The sequence below is a fragment of the Amphiura filiformis genome, chromosome 9 (genome assembly GCF_039555335.1).
Source record: "Amphiura filiformis chromosome 9, Afil_fr2py, whole genome shotgun sequence".
NCBI classification, from domain to species: Eukaryota; Metazoa; Echinodermata; class Ophiuroidea; order Amphilepidida; family Amphiuridae; genus Amphiura; species Amphiura filiformis.
Genome location: NC_092636.1, coordinates 25,005,483 through 25,031,070, shown reverse-complemented (window position 1 = coordinate 25,031,070; position 25,588 = coordinate 25,005,483). Strand labels below are relative to the sequence as shown.

General features: G+C 41.6%; 1 protein-coding gene across 2 annotated transcripts; it reads right to left on the bottom strand.

Annotated features, from left to right (window-relative positions):
• Nucleotides 1-1,815: 1,815 nt before the first annotated feature.
• Nucleotides 1,816-21,320, bottom strand: LOC140160787 (uncharacterized). 2 transcript variants are annotated; one of them, XM_072184090.1, is made up of 4 exons: nt 21,238-21,320; nt 8,005-8,223; nt 5,843-6,004; nt 1,816-4,581 (listed from the first exon to the last, which is right to left on the bottom strand). In XM_072184090.1, exons 2-4 carry the CDS (start codon nt 8,127-8,129, stop codon nt 1,836-1,838), a joined length of 3,033 nt encoding a protein of 1,010 aa, XP_072040191.1. In that variant the 5' UTR covers nt 8,130-8,223; nt 21,238-21,320; the 3' UTR covers nt 1,816-1,835. The 2 variants fall into 2 exon arrangements, with proteins under 2 accessions (XP_072040191.1, XP_072040192.1); XM_072184091.1 differs by lacking the exon at nt 21,238-21,320 and adding an exon at nt 21,152-21,225.
• Between the last annotated feature and the right edge of the window lie 4,268 nt (nt 21,321-25,588).

The following is a 25,588-nucleotide window of genomic DNA, read 5'->3' as shown; positions in this document are numbered from 1 at the left end:
TCATAGTTCATGTGATGCGATCAAACAAAACGAGCTGGATGCCAGCCAACCTTGTTAAAAATTGTTAAATTTGAGCCAAAAAGGAACATGGTTTTATTGGCTCATTTCTTCTGAATGTCAAAATTGATATTCATGACATTGCATTCATTTTGCCAGATTACATCACATACTGTAAAAGTAGAAATTTTTGTGAGGTTTTTATATTCGCGAATCTTGTGAGTGGACATAAAATCGCGAAAATAAAAACTCGCGAAAATAACCTTTTGCATTCGGTTTCTATTGTATCAATATCAAAACTGCAAAATTTAATTCTCGCTCAATTGACAAAATCGCTAAAATATCTTCTACAAAAAATATTGATTTCTATAGTATATAGATTTGGTTGTAAAACTAAGGAGAATTGATATACATGTATTACAGACTGAATGGATCAAATTTAAAATGATTTCTGGATAAACCATATTTTGTTTACTCCCCCTTTAATACTTTTGCCTGACCTCAGATGCAATCGGCTGTCATTGCTGTAAACATGAGATTTGATAATAAATCCTACTTAATTCTGGGTTCTATCTATGATCAAGGCAAAGATTTACATGACATGGATGATACCAAACAAAGGTCACTTGAGAGTACATCTTCAGTTTTTAACTTGCCCTGACCATATTTTGTACGCGTAAGATATCTGCTCTACTATACTGCGCCAATAAAGTATCCTTACACTTGGAAAAATAATCACAATTTCCAAACTGAACATTATTGGGGTAAATTTGTTTTTTTAATAGATGCACTATCTAATCCTGCATATTATGACACCGCATTGAATCCAATGTGACTTCAAGAAGCAAAGTTACAAGCATTTGATTAGACCAAGGTCCAGTTTTAAAAGTGACAAACTGGCCTATTCAAAACTCCATAGACATCTGGTTTGAGAGTGGGGAATGGCTAATTTATGTGTTTGGCTTTAATTTAAAACAAAAGAAAACTGAAACAAAAGAACTGACAAATAAAATGAAAGTTATGAAAAGTACAGAGAAGCAAAAACTGAAATAAAAACTGCTTTAAATTGAAGAAACTGTGCTGTCTCTTTGTTTCGCTTATTGGAATCCTTTTGCGCCATGTATAGTCCAGTTTGTCACTTTTAAAACTGGACCTACGTCTATTCAATTGCTTTTAACTTTACTTCTTGAGGTCACATTGGATTCAATGTGGTGTCATAATGTGCAGGATTAGATTGTGATTATTGTGAAATTGTAAGGATACTTTATTGGTGCAGTATATAATAGATGTAGACCAGCGGGTATACCATTTTTGATGCAAGCTTTGACTATATCCTACTATACCATTTTCACCTTGATGTGGCAATGACGTCAACGCGTTGAAGCAGTTGTTTTGCTTGTGCATCTATGCGGCGTCCTTAAGAGTGTGCGATTTATGTAAGCCAGCTCTTTGAGCGAAAGCTAGCGATTTCAGGCTGCGCCCAGTGAATCAAAACTGACGTCACTGCCACATCAGGGTGAAAAAATGGTATAGTAGGGTACATAGTCGAACAAGGGTAGCGCTAAGTTGCTTTTTGGGGTCCCGGACCCACCAAAATAGAGTTGGGACCCCTGTTTTTAAATTTTCTGCAAGTTCAGGGGTCCCTGCAGACCCCCGGTTTTTCAATCTAGCGCTATTGCAGATATACTATTTATGCTGCATTTGTGCAACTGGGACTCACCAAACTCTACTCCGGACCCCCTACTTTTTAATTTTTTGCAAGTTCGGGGGTCCCTGCGGACACTCGAGTGTTTAGTTCTAGCGCTACCCCTGTAGTCGAACCTTGGGACAAAGATCTGCTAAAAAAGTTTCTTCCTTAAGTCTACTTTATCATTACATCTGTTAAGATCCTGATGAAGTGAAGTATGCTGAGTTGGACTGAACAGATCAGGGGAGTCCTGATAACTTATTTTATTGCACATGTTGGGATATGATTCATCATCATCATCTAAAAACAAATCCGGAGTTGAAGTCCCATTTTGTGTGTAAGATTTGTACGATGTATCATCTTGTTGAGTCAAGTTTTGTAAACCTGCATTCAAAGATGGTATTTCTCTCTTCTTGATCACATATGGAGAGATATGGCGGAGTTGATGCAACCTAGTGGCAAGAGGAGCTTCCACTACCCGATGCCTTCTTGATACTCTTCTGCTGTTGGATTTCGACGTCAGGAAATTATGATGACTTCTACTGTGGTTTTCCACCGGTGATATCACATCTTGGGAAAACAGTAACGGAGTACCAAATGCACTTTTCATTAACATAGAGCTGCGTTCTCTTCTTGTGTTTGCTACATATTTGTTTTGGTCGACAACAACGAGAGGGGTGCTGTGGCTAGCAGTTCTAATCAAAATGGAGTTTGCTTCCTTTCCGATGTCTGCGATGTTCTTACTTCGATCAACATCAAGAATACAGTGACTTGTGGTATTCTCAATCAACATAGATTTGGTTTTACTTTGGATATCTGCGGCATGTTTACTTCTTTCAAGCACATGATGAGGAGTGCTATGATTTTCATAAACTTGACAGTCGATGTAACTCTGAGAAAACAATTCTTGTGATCCGGTATAGCTAAGGGCAGAAAGGGCAGATGTTTGTGATCCAGTATAGCTAAAAGCAGATGTGTCTGACGGGATGCTGTCTCCATAGCAACCATTAAGGTTCTTATCACTTTCATCTTGGGTCATCTTCCTCAATGATACTTCTGAATCATGTTTACAGTGTGGTTGATGATTATACACATCAGTATGGACTTTCAAGTTTTCACCTTCCGCATCTGGTTCATAAGAAATCAAAGATGTTTCTTCCTGCGCAGATTTCAACTTCTTACAACTTGTCCTTCTTTTACCACCATCCTTAACTTGATCGGCATATTGAGCCTCTATTTTTTGTAAAAATAATTCAAGATCTTCACTAAGCGGTAAATCAGCACCATCAAAATACGATGAGACATCTGGCTCCATCACCACGACACTACCACTTTGTTCAGCTCCGAGTTCCTGGCTGCCACTTTCATCATCAATACTAGATTGAATGCAATTCCCACCAACATTCACGAGCTTCGTTTTCGGTTTTGGAATGGCTTCGTCTCTCCAACTTACATCAAAATCAAACGATTGCTGATTACAAGGCATTGACTCTGCAGCTGAACAAGAATCTGATTCTTGACTAATATTACTGGCTCTGTTAGGTAAGTAGCTGTTGTTAGGTATAACTGAAAGTTTGCTTGAAGTGCCAGATGAAGGGTGACTTAGTGTATCAAGTGTCGTTGATACAATTGCTGAGCCATCTCCCACTCCAGATGTTACATTATCAAAGTTGTCACTGTTTGTCCTGAAGTGTGTACCATCTTTCCCTTCAGTACTAATTTTCTCTGATCTTTGCTCAGATGTCATGGCAGAGTCTTCTGTGGCAGACTTCTCTGATCTTTGTTCAGATGTCACAACAGAGTCTTCTGCAGCAGGAGTTACATCCTGCAACTTGCAGCTGCTTCTCTGCCCAGAGTTATCTCTATCTGTTTCTTTGGTATCTTTGCAATGACTAGATCTTTGTTCAGATGTCACGACAGAGTCTTCTGCAGCAGGAGTCACATCCAGCAACTTGCAGCTGCTTCTCTGCCCAGAGTTATCTCCATCTGTTTCTTTGCTATCTTTACAACGACTAGATAAAAAGTGTACAGATTTGTTTAAAATAGGACTAGGTAAATTGCACACAATTGAAAGTTTAGGCACCTGTGGATTAGTTTTAAACACAGATCTTACATTCGTTAGATTCTTATGACCTATTACGTGTTGTCTACTGTTAGATTTGTTAGAGAGTTTTGTAGGATAAATATCTGTATTATTGCACAAATTCTGCTGTGTTTCATCATTAAATACACAGCTTTCGTTGACCAAATGCGATTGGGCAAGTTGCTGAGACGACAAATCATGATTTGTGTGATTACTGCTACACTCTACGCTAAATCGTAATGACTTATCGCTTGATCTTGCATCACAAGTAACTTCGAGGCTTGTCATTCCCAAACTAAAGTCACTCGATGATGCGAATGATGTAAACTCGTGACTTGTATCTGTCAGGTTCATAGTTTGTTGCGATCTTACCGTCTCTGGACTTTGTGTACTATTCCCTATTACCACACAATCTTGTCGCATTGCACCATTCCCTGTATGCCTATCACACACCACTGTATTCTGACCAGTCTGCTCATTTTGACTTACTTGATTATCTTTACACAACACATGATTTTCCGGAGCATACTGCCGCTGCAAAATCTCCGCTAAACTTGGTTTTAACGGCCCGAGTGTGTGTGTGAATATCTGGAAGGCTACTAGTCCATCTGGTATCCCGCTGTTAGATGCACTCTGATGAGGTATCTTGAGCTGTAGTACTTGTTTCAAAGTTGACAAAGTTTGCTTTTTGGATGGTATTTTGAAGCCAAAGTAGAACTGCTTGCCTACTATGCTACCAGTCATCATCTTGTGCAGGGCTTCATCCCTTGACTCTTCATTTGAGTGTTTTGGGTTTAGGTATCTCTGTAGTAGCCTGTAAAGATTCAAGAACAGAAACATATAGAAATGGGGTAAAAAATCCAAAGGAATAAACATTGCTGGTGGGAACAATCAACTTACCACAACTGATTTCCTTCCAGATTATACTTAAGGTCGGTCTTAACCCTGGAATTACGGAAACTTTTGGGCCTCATAACTGCTAAGTTGCTGATTTCAAGTATATAACAATATACATATTTAAAATGGCAAAGACTTAATGATTCTATCCATGGGTAAAGCCTACTTGAATTAAAAAAAATTATATTGTACAACGGAATACCGATTACACATGGGCATAGTTGTCAGGACTGAAAATAAGAGCTTTTCTACCTGGACTCAAGTTTGGGAAAAAATGAGTCCTGGTTCACTTGAATTTAGTTGAGACCAAGACTCACTTTAGGCTTAGCATGACGAAAATTTTATTAGTAACAGGCAGTTACTTTTTGTTTCAACATTTCCTATTTTCTGCATATCTTAATAAGTATCATATAGACTGTATGGTGACAGGCTGTTATGATTCAGGACAAAAAGTATTGTGAGTTTTATTCTCGGTGGGCTACAGTAGATAGACAGGCTTGAAACAAGGCCCGTACGCCCTCTATTTTCACCAGTGTTGTAGCTAGGCCAGTCTTTTTATTTGTTTTAATTTTTTAATCATAAAAGAGCAAAATGATTTACGGGGTGATACCCCTAGCCTATTCCCGATCCCCTCACATTCGCTAAAAAGATTGTGCCCGAGTCAACGCTGTAATTGAATAGTAAAATTAGCCGGCACTCAACTTGGGCTAGCTATATACATGTATAACCCCGATTTTCACTGTTGATAATGATTGCACATGGGTCTGATCAAGGTTGGTGTTAAGTTAACCTAAGACCAAAAACAAAAAGTTTTTAACTTGTCATACATGTACATGTATAAAGAGCATGCGGACCTTGTCCACCCCCCTGCTGATTATACGCTGAATGAACACCAACAGCCCTGGACAGGGTTGTAGCTAGGATATTTTTGGTGCTGGGTGGCATTTGATGAACATTTTGCATATTTGGCAATTTTTTGCTAAAATTGACAAAATTCTTGACCAAGTCAATAAAATGGTGTAATTTTTGCCTCTGAATGGTGGACTCCAGTGCTAAAATTGCAGCTGAGTGGTGGGCTCCAAAACTGAGTGGTGGGCTCTGCCGCCCACTGTAGCTACAACCATGGCCCTGGATCTACTAGTTTAATTAATCATACATATGTGTAAAAATTTAATTACCTGTTGAAACGTGCTGGTTCTGTGCCAAATATAATCTCCAGACATTTGCCAAATATGGACACATCGCATGCAACGGAGCCATCTGATATGGTCGCACTGAGACGATAGCGATAACACAGCTGAGATACGTCAAATGATTGCCTACATTTTGAACACGCAAACCTGCAAAATGATAAAGTGAATAGATGAATAAAACTGCAAACAATTTAAACAACACTGGCACCCTATTAGTTGTATTGCACAGTCGCATTACTTTTCACAAGGTCTGTTTTAAGTTAACAATTCTTATGTAGCACAGCATTTTACGATAACTTCAGGGGTATTTTGGTAAGGATAATAATTACTTCTTTAAACAGTTAATGGTCTATGGTTTGCAACCAATATTATGCACATACAAGTATTATATATCTTTACATTCACACCACCCATGAATATTTGGCAAGAAGTTCCTAAAATCGAGCAAAACATACCCGGTACTGCAACAAGCCCTTTTGCAATTTCGGACTGCGCATACGCTAAATTCCTTGCTTGGGAGATAAACATTGAGGACTTGTTACACTATTTCAATGCGTGTGAACTTTGCACTTTGTAAGATACACTTCCTATGTGTGTTTTTCATATATTTTGGTCTTGATGTCTTCTGAACACTTGCATAAGCAAGGAAAGTTAGCTAGCTAGAAACTGCTAGAGTGAAAACAGGAATGTAAAAAAATCATGGGGGAATCCATTTTAGATCCTGTTCATCACATACATCGTCAATGGAGGAGGTTTGGTTGCCATCTCTCAAAAAGACCCGGCTGTTGATGTTTAGTTTAAATGCGCAGTCCGAAATTTCTGGAATTGCAAAAGGCTATATACACATGTGCAGTTCACAATTGCTTAACATTTAATGAGCTCGCTGTGGCCTGAAAAGATGCCTTGTGCGTTATGCCGTAACGGCAGACCAGGACAAATATTTTGATACACCACTCATTACATCGCTGAGATGATGGAAAAGAACCCCGGGGAGCCACTGCCATTACAAGGTGGACACCATGCTCGTGTACAAAAACGCGTAAAAAGGGTAGTTTTTCACGGACGGGCGATGTACGCGCGTACAGTGCAAAGGGTGCCAGAATTGCCAAAATCGGGAAAAAAGGGTATACTTTTACAACAGCTTGGATGCGTGTAAAGGGTATATATTTTACTATTCATGAAAATAAAACATTTGAGACATAATCGGGTCGTAATCAATCGTAGCTAATCAAGGTTTTGTGCCGGTGACCCGGTTCGGTGACAATCCCGACTTCTGTTTACATTCTATGATTCTATTTTTAACCCAGCGAGGCAGCGACTCCGGGACAGTTGTCGCAATTGAGCAATAGCGGGACCCCTGATAAATTAGTGATAATCCCCATACAGGAGAAGGTACTACGCACACTGTCTCTACATATTTCTGCGCGATATTGACCTGGGAACTTAGGCTAACATACGGTGGTTCTCCACGACATAAACGGGAATTCATCCAGCAAATGCTTACTTGAAAAGGGTATGATTTCAGACTTGATTTGAAAATACTTGTTTAGGGTGGGGAAAACATGACAAAATACTTGTTTAGGGTATTCTGAGACCAAAGGATAATTACTTGTTTAGGGTCCATTTTGAAAGTCCATACATTACATGAGCACGGTGTCCACCTTGTAATGGCAGTGCCCCCCCCCCCGGAAAAGAACTAAAGAATATTTACCACACAATGTGAATTTAGCTGGGGAATAACACCTGGATATTTTATCTGTTTCCATGGGGTTTTCAGAGATGGGTGACTTGCCAAAAGAAAATTTTAAAATAATACAGACAATTGCGAAAAAAGGGGTCCCTTTTAGATACCGTACAAATTGTAATTTTTTGGTAATTTTTTCCCAAATTTTGTTTAAATCTATCACAAATTATGATTGTAGCACTTGGCTTTATCAAGTCCAGGACTTGCCAAATCTGAAAAAAAAAATCACAAATAATAAAAAAAAAATCTTGGAATTGATCAAAATTCAAGAATCCGAATAAATTCGGGAAACTGGCATCCCTGGGTTTTTATGTTTCCTACATGTACATGTATAGAAACAAATTTAAACATAATGATGAGGACAATGTATGAATGTAAACTCCAATGTCCAATGAATTTTTACCTTTGTAGAGAGCCTTTTGCAGTTACCATGGTTACTTTACAGTAGCACACATTGCAGAAAGGGAAGATGAAATGACCATCTTTGACTCTCAGAATTGTTGCCAAAATCAGAGCTCTGGATTCCATGCTACATGTATATGCCGATTCATCTTACTATAATGGTCTTCATATTCTTGTCACAATTCCTTGGCAACACTAATTACCATCCATTTACAACGCTCTGTAATAAAAAAATAATTTAAGCAATGTCTTTTGTTATTACCAGGCTAGTACTATAATTTAAAATTTAAATTATTCTGATGATATGAGAGTCTTTCAGTGTATTTGAATGCCCCAACCTAGTACTGTGTGAATAATGTGTGAACTAATATTACTATTTTTTATATATTTTTGGAGTATTTTAGGAGGATATACAACCAAGTACCAAGGTCATCAAGGGGACACAACAAGAAATTTTTTCAGCCAAGATGTAAGACCACCATTTAAAGTCTTTCTTCCCATCAACCATCGTTAGCTGGAACCAGCTTCCTCCATCCGTTGCTGAACTGTCCTGACCTTGCTCAAGAAGTCTAGCCAAGAATTTGCTCACCAATAGCTTCATATTCTAGGCTAGAGACCATTGCATTCAAAATCTAGTCGGATTCGCTGAAGCATGACACTGTGTAAAGCAATGGAAGTTCAGAAGTAAACACAGTCGATCATGACAGACGATTGCATCAAAAATGTTGCTAAAATTACACTTCAGCAAAATTTTAGACTGTCCAAAATAGGCAAATCTTGCTCAAAAGATACAGTTGACTCATCGAAATAACTTTCATCCAAAATTTCAACATTAACACAGAATAAATAACCTCTGGTGCAAAAAATTGCACCGCTGTCCGACCGAAAAACTATACCAACGCACTCTAGCATCGAATGCATAAGGTCGTGCGCCATGAATTGGGGGCCAAATGCGTTACATACCGTACTAAAAAATTGAACAATTTACATGTTTTTGTACTTAAACTGATCTAATCTATAAACTGTTCATCAAAACCCTATAAAATTTTATATCACTGTAAAGCTTAGGGTACCAGGAATACACATGTACAAACAATTGGTCCATATACAGGGTGCCACAAATGTCATATAGGGTGGAAAAGTTAAATTTTGTTCCTCTCTTATTTACTAACATAAACACCTGGTTTGCTAAAACCTTTTTAGATGTACTAATAACATTGTAGACTTTCAAAAAAAGCAAACTTGTAACAATGAGTTATGTTGCCTAACTTAGTGAGATACAGGGTGTTCAAAAGTTGTACAAATTTTTTTATGATTTTTATTACATTTTCATCAATCAAAACTTTTTTCCTTCATGCCAGAACCAATGGCATATTTGAATTCCTCATCAAATTTCCTTCTAAGAAATGATATCTTTTACAGAAGTAGGGTAACTTATTCAAGAAATATGACATTCAGAACATTTCAGGGCATAAGGCACTTGAAACTTGATTCTGAGTTTAGCGTCCGCTGCCCGCGTTATGAATTTTGTGCCGCGTTTGAGATGTGAAATCTGAAAATAATTCATTATTGTGCAAATTACTACTAAACCAGAAATAAAATTTGTTCGTTATGCAAAATTTCTAAACCCTTCAAAAACTATAGAAAACAGTAAAACACCTTGACAACTATTGAAGAATTCATATAAATATTTGAGCATTAAAATAATACAGATATTTGACCCTTGCTCTATCCAATTATTTCAACTATACCTTTGGGATACCAGGGTAGACTAGAAGTGAACTTTATACCTAGCCATGGACATTGTTTATGTTTATAATTTGAGATAGGAGATACTAGGCCTTTGTAATAAAAGACCTATTTTTAACAAATTGGTGCCAATAATAGTCCCAAACAGAAATGTTTGGTAGACTCATAACCGGTGCGATCTTACCTTTCCGATGTTGATTAAGATACTTCTTGCATCGATCACGAGATGCGGAAAAACCAATAGTCATTTTGTCCCACATAAATGAATAAATAACAAAAACCCCGATCCCCGGTGGACTCACCCAAAAGGTGACGTCACACCATATGATCGCCCCTTATCCGACTTGGGATCCCCTACTCGGACCAAACTTGTAGGGGGTGGCGGGGTCGGGATAATCAACATCGAAAGGTAAGATCGCACCGGTTATGAGTCTACCAAACATTTCTGTTTGGGACTAGACTCAGTACACCGGTCGATCTTACCGGTTCCGATGTTGATTAAGATACTTCTTGCATCAACATCTGAAAGATCGATCTAGCAAGTAACCGACGGATGGAGGTACAAGATTGGTCAGCATCTGATCAGGGATCGGGAGCGGTAACGATGGTTTTCGCGAGGTCAGAAAATATTTTCCCCAACGGTCGGAAACAAAAAGACCACGCGATCACAGACATAAACCTCCTTACTTAATAAGTTTGGTGGTTAAGAATAGCGACACTGGTTCTTACCATGCTGAGTATTCTGTATAGTCTGAAAACCTGGTACCCGTACACCACCGTATTATGATCGCCCGAACAATGTCCCGGTAAACCTCCCGCCCGTCTCTGATTACTAACGTAAACGGAAGTATCGTAGAGAAGGGCGAAGGTGGCTTCCGGGACACCGCCTGCTAGATCTCCTCAAGGGACAACCGAACGGTATACCCAAGATGATGAGATAGCTCGTGTCGAGTGGGTCGTGGACGCGAAACCTTCGCGATCCCCGGACCCCACCAACACCTGGACCAGCCATTGCGACAGCGGCTGGACCGAAAGGCTCTGTAAGGGTGATGAATGCGGTCGTGAGTCCCTCGCAAGGCTTGTGTTCGGAAGAAATAGTGCTGCAGCGCCTTATCGGACACCCCAGCCTATCTTTTGGCTTCAGCCGAACCTTGCCCAACCCTGGGGATTGGAGAGGGACGAATGTCGGTATGCACCGCGCCTGTTCGTAGTCACGAGAACAGAGCGCCAAACAGTGTCGCTCCAGTGTTTGTGAACACGGAAGCTAACCTCGAGACCGTGTGCAACTCAGCACCGCCGTCCCGAAGCCAACGCCAAACCGGAAAGCCATCTTGAGAGTTACGTATTTAAGCGTCGCTTTTGACGGAAGGTCAAAAGGGTGACCCTTAAAGTAATCTAAGACTGTGTTGGGATCCCTTAGGAGGATCACTTTCCTTTTTGGTAGACACTGTTGAACATACCGTCGAGGCGTGAGACTAATAAGGTAACCATCGGCTATGATAGTCGACCGCCTCGAAACCTCGGTGAATGGAGAGGACAGCTGACTTATAGCTGGCCCCAGTGGCCCGCTGAAGTCTTGCTTGGAACTTTTCTGTCAGAAACTCCGGAACTAGCAGCACAGAGGTTCTAGCGGGAGAGCTATTTGTCTCATTGCACCAAGCGTAGTATGGAGCCAGACTCTGGCTATACGTCACGGAGGGTAGACTTCCGCCTAGCCCGGCGATGAGAAAAACAGCTTCTGATGAAAAGTATCCCTCCGCTGCGTGTTCCCTGGTAAGGGCCATGCAGCTAACTGCAGGTGCTCTAGTGATAGACTGGTACCTCCGCCCGGGCATCCGGAGTAGATCTGGTACATCGGGAGTGCCAGCGGCCTTGCCGCTAGCAAAATGACAACGCAGTCTTCCCACCCGATCTTGGCCACCACCCTCATGAGTAGTGAGATCGGAGTGCATAAGCTGTCATCCCTCCCCAGTCTATGGACAGAGCGTCCACGGTGAATGCTTGGGGGTCCGCGACCCTTGAGCAGTACACCGGCAGTGGATGATTGCGATGAGATGCGAACAGATCTTTCGAGGGGTGGTACATCCCCTTGAAGATCGTCTGAGCGACCTGCGAACAAGGGACCATTCTGCTGGTCCCGACACCCTTCCTCGTGACAGATTGTGCGCGAGGATGCTGGTGACGCCTGCCAGCGTGTATATCGCTCTCATCGTAATCTGCCTGAACTTGCACCACCCTATCAGGTGTCGTGCATGCAGGCTCAATCGTGGTGGCCCGGAGTCCCTTGTCTGTTGGGGTAGGCTACCACGGTTGTGTTATCCGTCAGGACAACGGTATGTGATTCCACGATCACCTCCTCGTAAGCGAGGAGGTTGATGTGAAACTCTGTCTCTATGGCCCCATAGGCCCGAGACGGAGTCTCCGTGGATGTGGACCCCCAGCCCCGTTTTGGCGCTATGGTCGTCACTACGTGACATACCGGGGTGCAGGAAACCTGACACCCTGGGTCAAATTGGGCTGATGGGTCCACCACCAGAGTTCTCTCGCGCGATCTCCGACAACGGAACCGCGAGGGATATTGGTGATTTACTGGGCCTGCAAGCAGGCTAGAAGGTGTAGTTGGGTAAGCCCTAACGTAGAAACGGCAGTACAGTACGAGGTCTACCATACTGGCCATTAGGCCTACCACCTTCATCCATGTCACAGCGGGTTTTGCCCGAGACTCGCCAAGAGTCAGGCACACCGCACCATGTTCGTCACCCGCTTCGGGTGAGAGCACCGCGAACCCCTCCGTGAGGGTGATCTGGGCCCCTACAAATAGTGGTGTTCTGCGTCGGGACCACGCTGGACTTTTTTGAGCTGATCAAAAAATCCAGGGTCCCGCACCCTGCGGACTATCAACCCCATGAGACCCGTAGTCTTCAGTGGAGTGCGTCCGTATATGAGCCAAACGTCCAGGTAGCAACTGATGTTGACACCCCTGTGCTTCAGGCGCTGCCACCGCTCTGACCAAGAGTGTTAAACACCCTGGGAGAGATGGACAGGCGGATGGCGGTATCAAAACTGGTAATTTTGATCCTGTACCTAGAAGCGCAGATGCCTCCGATCTTGAGAGGCGATTGGCATATGCAGATAGGCGTCCGAGAGATCTAGCGATGTTGTTCCCATGCCCCTGATGGGGCAGGCTAGCACCGAGGCGAGAGTCCCCATTCTGAACCTCTTGGGCCTGAAGAACGTGTTCAACAGCCTGCGGTTCCGGATGGGGCTCCCGTCGCCGCTGTCTTCCTTGGAGCCAATGGCTCCAAGATCACCCGTAGAACGGGGGTAGACCGGACAATCGCCCGCTTCGTGAGAAGCTGTGTGATCCCTGTCAGTAGTGCCCGACGCTGGGGGCCGCCTGACGGCACTACTGTGGACCTCTGAAATGTGCAGGCGAATGTGGGGAGACTGGGTTGCCAGTCTGTAACCCCCACTCACCACTGACCATACCCAGGCGCTCAAAGAGATGGTTTCCCACCTCTGGGTGAAAGCCATAAGCGGTCGCCCACTGGGAGATCCCCTGTGGAAAAACCGCTGAGCCCCCAGGAATGCTCTGCCTAGCTTCCCTTGGAAGAGCGCTTGCTCTTCTTCGGGCTTGCCAGCTGTTCCTGTGCTACCCTTGCGCCTCCCAGAAATGGGTGCTGCAGAGGTAGTGGGCTCGGGTACTGTTGGTGGTGCACGGCCTGCTGAAGTCGGAGCTCCTACCCATGGTAAGGGCAGTTTCCGACCTCTTCAGAGTGCTCCCGTTGGTAGCTTCTTTGCACGGTCCTCCACCGTAGCGCAGAAGCCTCCAAAGAGAAAAAGGACCCTGCCTTTCCATCGCGTTGAGCGATTGGAGTGGCAGGCCCCTCCCCCCGGCGCTGAGTGGACGCCCTATGGGCTAGGCCCATGGAGCTCTCGTTGAGGCTAGCTGTTAGCACCGCTAATAGGCTCACCGCGCGGAAGAGCTCAGACGTTGTCTGCGCGTGATACGCGTGTCGACCTCTGGGTCCCTCTCGGATCCCCTCAGGTAGGTCCCGTGGTCCTCCCGCGTTACACGCAGAGGAAGCGTGCAAGCTCCCGGCGTCATAGCTCTACTGAGCTCGACAGCCCCACGATATCTACCCGTGAGGTTTGCGGGAATGAGAGTGCAGGCGTCCCCTGTGAGGAAGCAGCAGCTGAGCATCCTACTGAAAGGATCCCTGGTCCTCCTCCATGGACTCCCCCCTTAGGGGTGTCCGGAGGAAGATCAGTGTTGTTGCTCCCCTCGCGGGCAGCGGGGAAGGAGATTGTAGTGATGTCACTACCGGACTCAGCTTCCGACTCCTTTCCTCGCCCACAGTATCCGTGATCATGCTCCGATGATGGCGGTAACTGAGGACGGGCATCTGAAAACGGGTAAGAAGGCATAACCACTGTGTGGCTCGCCGACTACCTGCCAGCAGAAGAGGGAGTACTCCCGCAAGACCCTGAGGTATCCGCCATGGCACCACTGGGTCCGCATGCTCTCGCAGCCGTCGTCGTCCCTAGCGCTTAGCAGCACGGGCCTACCCTGATCAAGATCTGGGTTAGCCCCATGCCGGCTGGCCTGGTCAACAGCTGATGTTGGTACTGCGTGGCCATCGCTAGGCGACACTTGCCACGGTGCTAGGCCGTGGAAGAAACACCCTGCGGCGGGTACCACGGGCATACCCAGCCGGCAGCTGACCCTGAAAGGATCCGCCACCAGGGTAACCCCATGGTACTGCAGTACCCGCACGCCTCCCCCCTTGTTGCCACAGAGACTGTGGCGACTAAGCGGGTGCTGCGGTACCGTGTGCGGTATCAGCGTGGTACCGTGAGGGTTCCCAACTGTGGACCGCTGTACCCTCGCCACACCGCGTTCCCTGTTTGGGGATCAAGCTGTGTGCTGGCGTGGTACCGGAGCGGTACTAGCATGGGTACCAGTGAGGGTTCCCGATTGTGTACCGCTGTATGCGTGGTTCCAGCGTAGGTGCCCGTGAGGGCTCCCGGCTTGTGTACCACTGTACCCATGCCTCACTGCGCTTCCCCGCAAGGGGAATCAAGCCCGTGTGTATGGGTACCCGCTATACCGGCTGTCCCTTGGCTAGAGGGAGCTTGCCTAGTACCACGGGTAGCTGAGCGTGCATACCCCGATCAATCACCTCGCCACCTGAATAGGCAGCGTCAATCAATGGAGCTATGCCCTGTTGATTTGACAGTGATCGATCAAGAGAGGGTAATTGACCCATTGACGGTAATGGATCACCCACGCTCCGCTGGCTCTCGAGGACATAAGTGGGTTGTTGATCAGCTAGGCTGTTCAAGCTACTTACTGTACCCTCTAGAGCTTCGCCCAAGGTCGCTGTGTGTGGCGGACCACTCACGGCAGCTATGGGCGGGTGCATAGCGGCTACCACTGAAGTCAAGCCGTAGCTCGCCTTTGTAGCTGCCACCGAATGCACCTGGGTCGCTGTCCCGTGAGAGAGACTGCGAGCCCAACCCCTGAATAATCGCCAGCCAGTCCCTGTGGACAGCCAGCAGCTATTCTAGGGCCCAGGGTATCACTCGGCGGTCCCGCCATGGAACGCTGCCGCAGTGACAACCCCAGTTGGTTCTGCTAAGACTACACCCACAGCGTTAGCCGCGGCATCGTCTGTGCTGAACCCATGCATGCTAGGGTTCAACCCAGGCAAGCCCGGGGTACCCTTACATGCTGCCCGTCGCTGGTTACTACTGTGGCTGTTTGAGCCCGTAGATATGCCTGCAACAGACGGGTGTCCTCCTGCTAAAACCCCGTGAGGATTTTCGCTAGGGACTGGTATCCTCCTGCTACAAAACCCGCTAGGGTTTTCGCTGGTGGTTACCGCTCTGCTGCCTGCTACTTTGCTCCGACGTATAGTCAGTGCTTTCGCTGGCTGCTGAGCCTTTGGACGCGCTTAGCAGTCCCGAAGGAACCGCCTGCTTGTCCGGGACCGGAGCCCCTTAAGCAGACCTGCCATGACCCATAGGGGCTGTCACAGCAGAATCTACCGTGTCGACTGGTATCCTCCTGCTGCAAAACCCGCTAGGGTTTTCGCTGGTGGTTACCGCTCTGCTGCCTGCTACTTTGCTCCGACGTATAGTCAGTGCTTTCGCTGGCTGCTGAGCCTTTGGACGCGCTTAGCAGTCCCGAAGGAACCGCTGCTTGTCCGGGGACCGGAGCCCCTTAAGCAGACCTGCCATGACCCATAGGGGCTGTCACAGCAGAATCCACCGTGTCGACCTTACCAGTGCCCTTGGTAGATTTCTTCTTCGTCTTATGGCGATGCGACGGAGCCTATCCCAATCGTCAAGCTGGAACTCGGAGAGTCCTAAGCAAAAGAAAGACATCTAGAAGATCGTGAGCACTCCCTGTGGGTGAAACAGAGCGGGTGTGGGTCCCGCTCCGTCACCAGGGAAGGGCAAGCCCGACAGGGCCGAGGCGAAGCGAGGAGAAAGGGAGGGGGCACTACCCCCCAACACGCCGACTCAAGCCCAGTAAGCAAACCTGAGCACGGAGGCTGGTCGCTAACGTTAGTGGTAAAGTAAGGACTGGCTAACTTTATTAAAATGTCAGACGGGTCCCTACCAATCCCCACCGTATGAATATCTGATTAACTCGTCTTTATTGGACGGTAATGAAGACATAACGATAGAGTAATCACCCTAACATAGCAACAATAACCTACCGTACATGAAATACAATGTGTATGTACAAACATCTATTGTAACTTACAGGCTGCAATGGTTGTTTTACGTGGGAAACAAAATGAATGGCGGCAACGAGCGGCCATTTTGAATTGCTCGTGTGTCCCGTATACAAACGGAGGCACGATATGTAGCTAAGTTTTGGATCGCTTTTTGTCACTTTTTTCGCCAGAAAATGCCGTCAAAACTATCCTCAGCCGAACCATACCGGTTTGGTTTTACCTAAGGTGTCAAACTACAACCGTATATCTCGCCTTCGTCGAGAAATTGATACACAGTGCTATGAACAATCGATAGGCACGCCTGTGTCAGTCGGAGACCAAGGAGGATAAGGGACGATCATATGGTGTGACGTCACCTTTTGGGTGGCTGACCAATCTTGTACCTCCATCCGTCGGTTACTTGCTAGATCGATCTTTCAGATGTTGATGCAAGAAGTATCTTAATCAACATCGGAAACGGTAAGATCGACCGGTGTACTGAGTCTAATTATTTCATAATGTTCTGCATGATTGTTATTTTTGTATTTAATGAGTCAACCCCCACCCCATTTTCCCCTATCCTCAAATGTATACAGAGGGGTTAGTACAAATTGGAGTGAAGAAGACTGATATACTTCGGAATACATTGAGTTTGTTTTAAAACTTGATTTAAACAAAAAGCAAGAGAATTATACTTATAGATGTTTATGTTATGTGTAGGCTATTCTGTATTCATGACATTTGGGACCCAAATAGAATTTACAAAGTGCATAAGCATTGGTAAAAGGCCGCGTACAATGAAACCTTGAAAATAATGAATAATGAAATAGTTGCCTCATTATGAGCTGAAAAAAAAGGGACGCTAAACTCGATATCAAGTTTCAAGTGCCTAAATGCATGCTTTAGTACAGTAATGTATAGGAAAAGCCTAGAACCCATGACACAGAATGCAGCACATTTACAACAAATTAAACTAGCTTGAAGTAAAATTGGTCACATTACCTACTATAGAAATATTATATAATTTGTGTACATCGTGGAACATACTCTTTGCGTGGCTGTGCGTAGTAAGCCATTGTACGCAGATAACCTCGCTAATATGGACGCGTAGAGTAGCGTTGTGTGCTCGTGTATTAGCATGATTAGTCGAGGAGTAACAAGCGTAGTTGAATGTTCCACGATGTACATGAATTACATAATTCCTCTATAGACATATACCGTAATATTCCGTCTACAAGCATATATGCCTCTAAACGAGGTTTTTTTGACACAAGAGACAAGAGGCAGACACTCTCAACAAAAACGTTAATTGGAGTTTGAACAACTATATTACTGATAAAGGCGGCTGTACAAACATGTATATTTGTAAGACCAATCTATTGCAATGTTTTTGAGAAGGGTATTGGCCTTTCATATCTTTCATTAAAAAAAACCCCTCGTTTAGAGGCATATATTATATGCTTCTAGACGGAATTCTACAGTATACCAAAAGTACAATGGTACATAATCCATCCCAATACCTTGCTGGGTTATGAAGTTACAGTAAAAAATTAATTCGAAAGGCACTAAAAATCAATATTCCCTATACTTTAACACATGCCTCAACCGTATTTACCTCAACCGTATTCACCACCACCCCTAACACCAGGCTTCCTGTTAGTGTGCGTCATTGCGTCCAGACACATATTTTACAAATTTGGACGCAAGTTCACATGGCTAATCAAGTATTTTGCGTCCATGTCACATGCATGTGGACGCAGACAAAACTTCACAATTTTATCATTAATTATTGATGATAAAAATAAGAAATTTTATTCTTTTATATTTTTAAGATAATAAAAGCCCCAAAATTTTGACCCACCTGCTAAGAATTGAAGTAAATTCTGCATTATTTGTAAATGCAACGTCAGGAAATCGTGCACTTTTTGCATGCTTTCCGAACGATCGCTGCTTGATGGCCTGGGGAAGTCCTGATTGATTTGTTTACAAGCCAGCTTGCTGGACTGAACACGTGCCCCTAACGTGCGGTTAATGTTTATTTAATTATTTATCACAACCTGACAATATTCAATATTTGATATTTTAAGTTTATTTTCTCATAAATAATCTAGGACGGTTTCCTTTATTAGTAATTATTGTTACGATGAATAAAAGCAATTTTAAAGACAAAATCCAAATGATAACCCTTTTTCGTATTATTTGTGGCAGCGCGCTAGTTTTAGCTTTGTAGCATCAACCACACATTAATTTTAAAAAAGAAATGCGGAAGTAAAATACGAACAAAAATTTGTTCAAGATTGAAAGACTTTGCTCATGTTTTTGCACCTGTTTTTGACCACGTTTCGGACCAAAACTGACACAGAAATGAGAAAAATTACCATAGCGAATGGAGATGGAATATCACGGCGAAAATGCACTTTTATTTTTTTATAACAATCAACATTTGATGAGGTGTAGACCCGGGGTACGTGTGTATCGTCATAATCGTGAATTTCAGATGGACACACAAAAATCTGTCTGGACGCAAGTTTTTGCAACCTCATCAGCAAACTTGCGTCATTACGGACGCACATTTTTAAAACCTTAACGGGAACCCTGCCCAACACTATAGCTACTACTTCGTATGACGCACACAACCGTAACTATCGGGGATCGTGTGCAAATTTGAAGCGAGACTACTAGAGTTCGAGATTTATAGGTATGCCAGGTGAATTCAAATTTGCCATCAAACTGCATCATTTTATAAAGCCCTTGAGTAAAGAAAGCCAACACTGAAAACCTTTTTGTCATAGCACTTTCCGTAGCAAAGTTACATCTTGTCAAAGATTGACTTTCATCAAAAAGATTCTGCTAGCAAAATTCCCCCAAAACAGCATTACGGGGGTGTTTCTAGATCTTAGTCTCATGACGATAGCACCTTTTTTAATGGAACTGCTATCAAAATCTCTCTGAAATTCCATGTGCGTAGTCTCTCATCACCAAAAAAATCATATATTTGGGTCAAGTGAAGTATAGACAACATATTTATGAAGGTTTCCTTCTAAGTTAAAAAGCTTCTTTTTAATTTCAATGTAAATTTGTATTGCCGGTTTAGGCATGTTAGGCCATTTTGACTGACTAACAAATGTGAAAACTGAGGTTTCCCTGTGATACCTAAAATTTAGCTCAACTGACTGGCTCAACACCTCAAACCAAATCTATAATTGTTTTGCCATCCAACCGCCGCGCAAGTTGGTGTGATGTTTCTTTGAGATATGCCAGCAGCGATTTCAGATTCAGATAGACGCAAGTTGCAAGTCTTGTCATTTTTATGCTTGTGTTGTGCATGTGTGCAGTGCATAGTCATGATAGTATTGTTCGAGCATATTCTCTAACACGTAAATGGTTTACCATTTACTGTTAGAGATGGCTACTATTTCATCCTTGTGCAGAGTCCGATACATAAAATTGTACCGGAACGTAAACATGCTTCATAGTTCACAAACACACTTCATAAGCGTGTCATTATAAGCTTTATTCTATTTCATGTATTACGCCGTACCTTTTTACATTTTCGATACTTACGATCCTAAAAATTCGAAGCAAATATAAGCTGATTTTTGATGACTGCACAGCCGACGAAAAGATGGCAGAAATTTAGCCTCAACCTGTACGGGCATTTGACGCAGGTAAATATTCATGAATAATGACTGGGAGGTCATAGGCTAACATATTCTATAGATGAGAGTATCTTAATTATTCTGATTACCACGTGAGCTTACTTGACGTGACCTGACCTTAGATTGCTGCCCTCAGTCAGGCGGCGGATGATATGCATGATAGAGAGAGACGGCAAAACTGCTTAGCCGTATGCACATGATGGCACTTTCCACACAAGTGCGATGAATTTCGCAGCTGCCGTGATCACTGGTACGCGCCATTCAATTTGCACACTGAGTGATCGGAGCCTAACCAACACGGCGAATTACGTCAGAGTGACTCGCAACCAGTAAATAAATAATCAAATTTTACAGTATTTAATTAATTTGAAGGTTATTTTTGTAGGGTTCATTATCGAACTCCAACGGTTTCAGCTTGTATTAATATTTATTAACATAGGCCTACTTGTTTGTGATATTTTAAGCGTTTTTAAATTTCAAAATATAAATCCCATTCAATTACACGGCTGACAAAGCAAATTTACTGAATTTAGAGATTGCACGGCGTTCACCACCTGCATCTCTCTGACCTTTTACTTGAATTACTTCCTGACAAAATGGTGACGCCAGCCTATCGCCGGAAAATATTGCAGCAATTTCTCCAGAAATAGTAATGAAATATTTACCTAAATGCACCTGAAATGACACATAGAACTGAGAATTACGTCAACAACTCGCATAGTAACAAATTGGTAGGTAAAGCTATGTACAAGGAGGTATTTAGGGGGTATTTCAGAATTGCCTATTGTTATTACAATGACATTACGTAACGGTAAGCTTACGTAATTTGTTTACCGACCGATATTCCGGGCAAAGGAACACTAGCCACGAATGCGAGGGCATCCGTGAGCAAATTCGTGGCTAGTGTTTCTCGAGCAATGATAGTAGTGACATGAACATGCATGCATGTGAACGCCGGGCGTGAACGATCCACTTCAGGAGCAAAACCTAGCCTTTTGATGCCAATATTTACATTTTCTACAGCATACGCCACTGACTGGCATGTCCTGAGCCACCCCCTTTAAGATCGTAAGGACTTTTGCTTCATTTTGTACTTACACATTTTCATATCGGCCGCGATGAACAGTAGCCTCTAAAACAGTCGTTCATAACATTACTCAGTCTAATTATTTACACAAGGCTATTATAAGCTTCCTCGCAGTTTCTTAGGGTTGGGCAACAACGGCAAAACAGTAAAAGTTCTTCAAGTTCTTTAAAGTGTTTTTAGCTTTAAAAAAGTTATTAAAGTTCTTAAAGTTTGATAACTTTAAGTTATTTAAGTTATTAAAAATTTTATGTTTTGAAGTTTTTAAAACATAAAATTTCTGATTGTTGGATGTTGTTGTTTTTTTGTTTCATTTTTTGCTTTAAAAAATCCAGTGTTGTGTCGTAAATAATATAAATCTTGTATTGATAGGCCTATGTATATATTTGACTTAATAAAACATGCAAACAAAAATCCATGATCGTGGTTTGCAAAAAAAAAATTTAAAAATGAAAGAAAAATGAAGAAGAAGACAAGAATGTGAAATTTGATTAACGCGACAAGGTTTATCAGCGCTTGAAATCTTAAAGCACTTCAAATCTATTGAAATCCACCATTGTATTCTATAAAACGTATGCGAGATTCACCTAAACTGGGTAAAACACGCGATTAATTTTCTCTACTACGCGGCGCCGGTGTTTCGCAACTATAAACATTCAAAATGCTCCAATGAATGATCATACAATTTTAGACTTGTTTATAGGCCTCACGTGTTTTAGGCCCCTAAAAAAATTAACAAATCGCAATTATGAAAACTACAAAATTTTAAATTGCTTATGATATCGGGCTTGATAGCAACTATTTATTTAAAAAAGGCGCCAAAGTTGAAATTCGAAAATGCTTTCCTTTTCCCCCTTATTTATTAGGCCTATCTATTAGGCCTATATATGTTTTCAACATTTTTTTAACCGTGACTATCAAGTTAGGAAAAAGAGTCATATCAACCGGAACCGTCAACCAAAACGGGGTTGATCAATCTTAACATGATTAAACTGCCCATTCAGTGATTTGCTCATTTATGATCTTGACAAAATTCATATTTTGGCACCTTTGTATAAATGATCTGTAATATTTCTCTAGCTAGGCCTACATGTATTTCAATGGGGCTTCAACCCGGGACTTCGACTTATACTGCTGTTTCCTTGTTTTGTTTAGTATTTTGTTAGTTGTTTTTTGCACAATTTCTCCCAGTTTCAGAAATGCTAATGACAATTCTAATGACTTGTCTTTCACTTTTAAGTAGGCCTAATTTTATACACAATTTTAACTTTTTTTATACTTAAGTTCGCTGGGGATCATTGAGTAGGACGTAACACTGAAGTTGATTTTCTACAGAGATTAGCCATTAAAGGGAGTCTCCGGCAATCACAACATTATGCCTTATATGTAAGAAAAATAATTATCAAGCACGTATCACGTGGTTTTATTTAAAACAAACTCATAATGACCATAATACAAATTCCTTTAAAAGGAATAGGGTGGGCAAATGAAAAATTGTCAAGAGAAATGAAAGAATGAGTAAGTCAAGTTCACAATTAAAAACAGGGAAAATATGACACAACATCGATTTCCAATAGGGGAATAACACGAAACGTATAAACAAAGTTAAAAGAGTGTTTAACTTTATACGTTTATACGCTTGTTATTCCCCATTGGAGGTTGTGTCATATTTTCCTGATTTTAATCTGATCTATTGCTTATCCTTTATTCTCTGCTGGTCAGTTGGAACAGATTTTCCCTGTTTTTATATTAACCCTTCACATCATAACACAAGTCGTTTTATGTTAACATTTTATATAAAACATGGTTATAAAACTTTTGTAGATAATAGTTATTTAAAACATTTTCGTAATCATACCTAGAGGGTTTTTTTATCATCAGATAGAAAGACTTCTGCTCATCTTCTCTGGTGAGACAACAGGGCTGGGGTATCTTTCCATATCAAAGTTTAAAAATCTGTCATATCAATTTCCTCAATATGTTGTATTGCAACTTATGAGGGGAAATGTTTGATTTTACAATATTATATTATTTTTTAACTTTGTAACTTTATTATGATTAACATAACTGTATTTCAAAGCGTCAAACTATTATCAATATTTTGTCCCAACAAAAATAATGTTTATTTATTTTATTCAACCTGGGCCATTTCTACTGTGCACATGCATTCTAATAATTTGTCTATAATACCTTATACAAGCATCAGCAAACACTATTTGTCACAAGATTTGAAAAGTAAATAGCCTATGTACACACTGAACACAATGCCCATACAAGCTGTATTCAAGTACATGCCGAAGCTGTCAGTATAACATGATATATATGACCTTCACGATGCTATTAATTTAGCCCAAAGATTAGGAAAACTAGCAAAACTGGTGAACTGGTACTGTTCAAATAAAAACATCTGCAAATCTTGCTGCAATTTCCAAATAGTATTTCTATTACTTAAATAATTATTTTTGTTATTTCTTTTAATACAAACATATTACTGCCTATGACGACTTTATCGTATTACTTACATATCTAAATCAAGTAATAATTACAAAACTCGCCGTAAACTATCACCTCTGTGGGTGTTTGGGATATAACCGGCACGAATATTTTCTCAACACTGCGGCATGTGAAAAAATAGGTCAATAGTCAGAGAATACAGGGTGGGTGCGGCACGCCGCACCCACCCAAAAACGAATAAAAACATCCGTCTCTCAACACGCGATATTCAAAATTCCCAGGCGCTGAAATTGTCGAGTCATGATGCAGTCATGTCTACAGTAGAATTCATCTCGACCTTTGCAGGACTTAACCCCATTAAAAGCTATTAAACCAAGATAACACTCATTGAAACAGCTCAACTGATTAAATCGGATCTTCTCTGGTTGTGCACAAGTGACTGTTTTCATGTGCGATATCGCAATAAAGCTGGTATTCATAGCTTCAGTTGGGTAACCGATTATAAAGGAAACGAAAGGAAACAATGTTACACATCCAATTTCTCACTGGATGTACTCTGGAGCTACTCCGGATTACCCCCAGGGCTACTCTGTAGCGGTGTACCGTATAAACGCTGAGTCAAAAATCCGTGGACTACTCCTATCCGGGTTTCCACGGTGTACCTCCCGTAGAGACAGCCTATAGCGGAGTACCTCTAGAGGTACTCCTTAAAAAAATGCGTGATGATCTGTTGCCAGATTGAATGCTATTTTTCTCAATTTAGCTTTATTGTATGCTTTTATTTGGATATATTAGGGATTTTTGTTCTTTCTTTCTTTCTTTTTTTATTATTTTTCAAATATATGTTAATAGTATAATAAATTAATAATAGAAAATAGTAAACAAGTAAATAGGCCTACAAAATACATAAACAAGTTCAGAAATAGACAAGTAAAATTAATGAAGTAAATAACTGACTAAATAAATTTATAAATGAATAAACAAGTAAATAAAATAATAGGTAGGCCTAATTAAATTAACAAGTAAAAACTACACAAATAAGAAAGTAAATAAGTAAACATGTGTATTAGGCCTAAAAAATGAATAGTACTCGTGAGGCCTAGGCCTATGTAAAATAATCAATAATAGAATGCTAATAAGTATCATTAATAACTTGGTTGTTATTTAGCTTTTTAATTTGATTACCTGTTTGCTTACATGTTTTTCATTTGATTGAGTAGGCCTGCATTTGTATGTTTTTAAGCATTTTTCTTTGCATATTATACTTGAATGATTGGTCATGTTATAGCTAATATTTATTTTAGGACCCCACTTTTATTCATTTATTTTCTACGCTTTTATTAAATTTATTATTAGTTTTATATTTATTATTTATTTACGTGTATTATATTTTACTTATTTACTTTTTAATTGTTTAGTAATTATTTGAATATTTACTTTTTAATAAATAAGTGACCAATCATTCAAGTATAATAAGCAAAGAAAAAATGTTTAAAAATGTGTGGCTTTGTTCACGAAATCAGACAATGTCGTGCTTTTTGTAAACCAGCATTCTTGAAAATGAGCAACATAATGATTTTTGACTTAACACGGTTTAGAAATAATTTCTTCATATTTTTGGTGTTATCTGTCGTTTACATGTCCTTCCTAAAACACAAAAGTACGACCCTCTCCAAACACCTAAATTAGCTAAAAATTTAGGACATGTTACAAAACTTTATTTTCTAGAACCTATTTAGAATAATTTAAATGTAGCTTTTACCGGTTTTTTGTGGCATCCTTCAGAAGTGAGCGGTCCGATACCAATATTTTCGGTCAAATCTCCATTCAAATAACACGGGAGTTGGCTAGCTATGCCTTGCCCTCACTCATATTTTACAAAAGTGCGACCATTTCTGAACATCTAACCTA

Excerpts from the sequence above, each read along its gene's own strand:
- LOC140160787 (XM_072184090.1), bottom strand. The coding sequence starts at position 8,129 with ATGGAATCCAGAGCTCTGATTTTGGCAACAATTCTGAGAGTCAAAGAT. Across the intron at positions 6,005-8,004 it reads GCAAAAGGCTCTCTACAAAG|GTTTGCGTGTTCAAAATGTA; the intron begins GTAAAAATTCAT and ends ATCATTTTGCAG. Across the intron at positions 4,582-5,842 it reads GAACCAGCACGTTTCAACAG|GCTACTACAGAGATACCTAA; the intron begins GTAATTAAATTT and ends GAATCTTTACAG.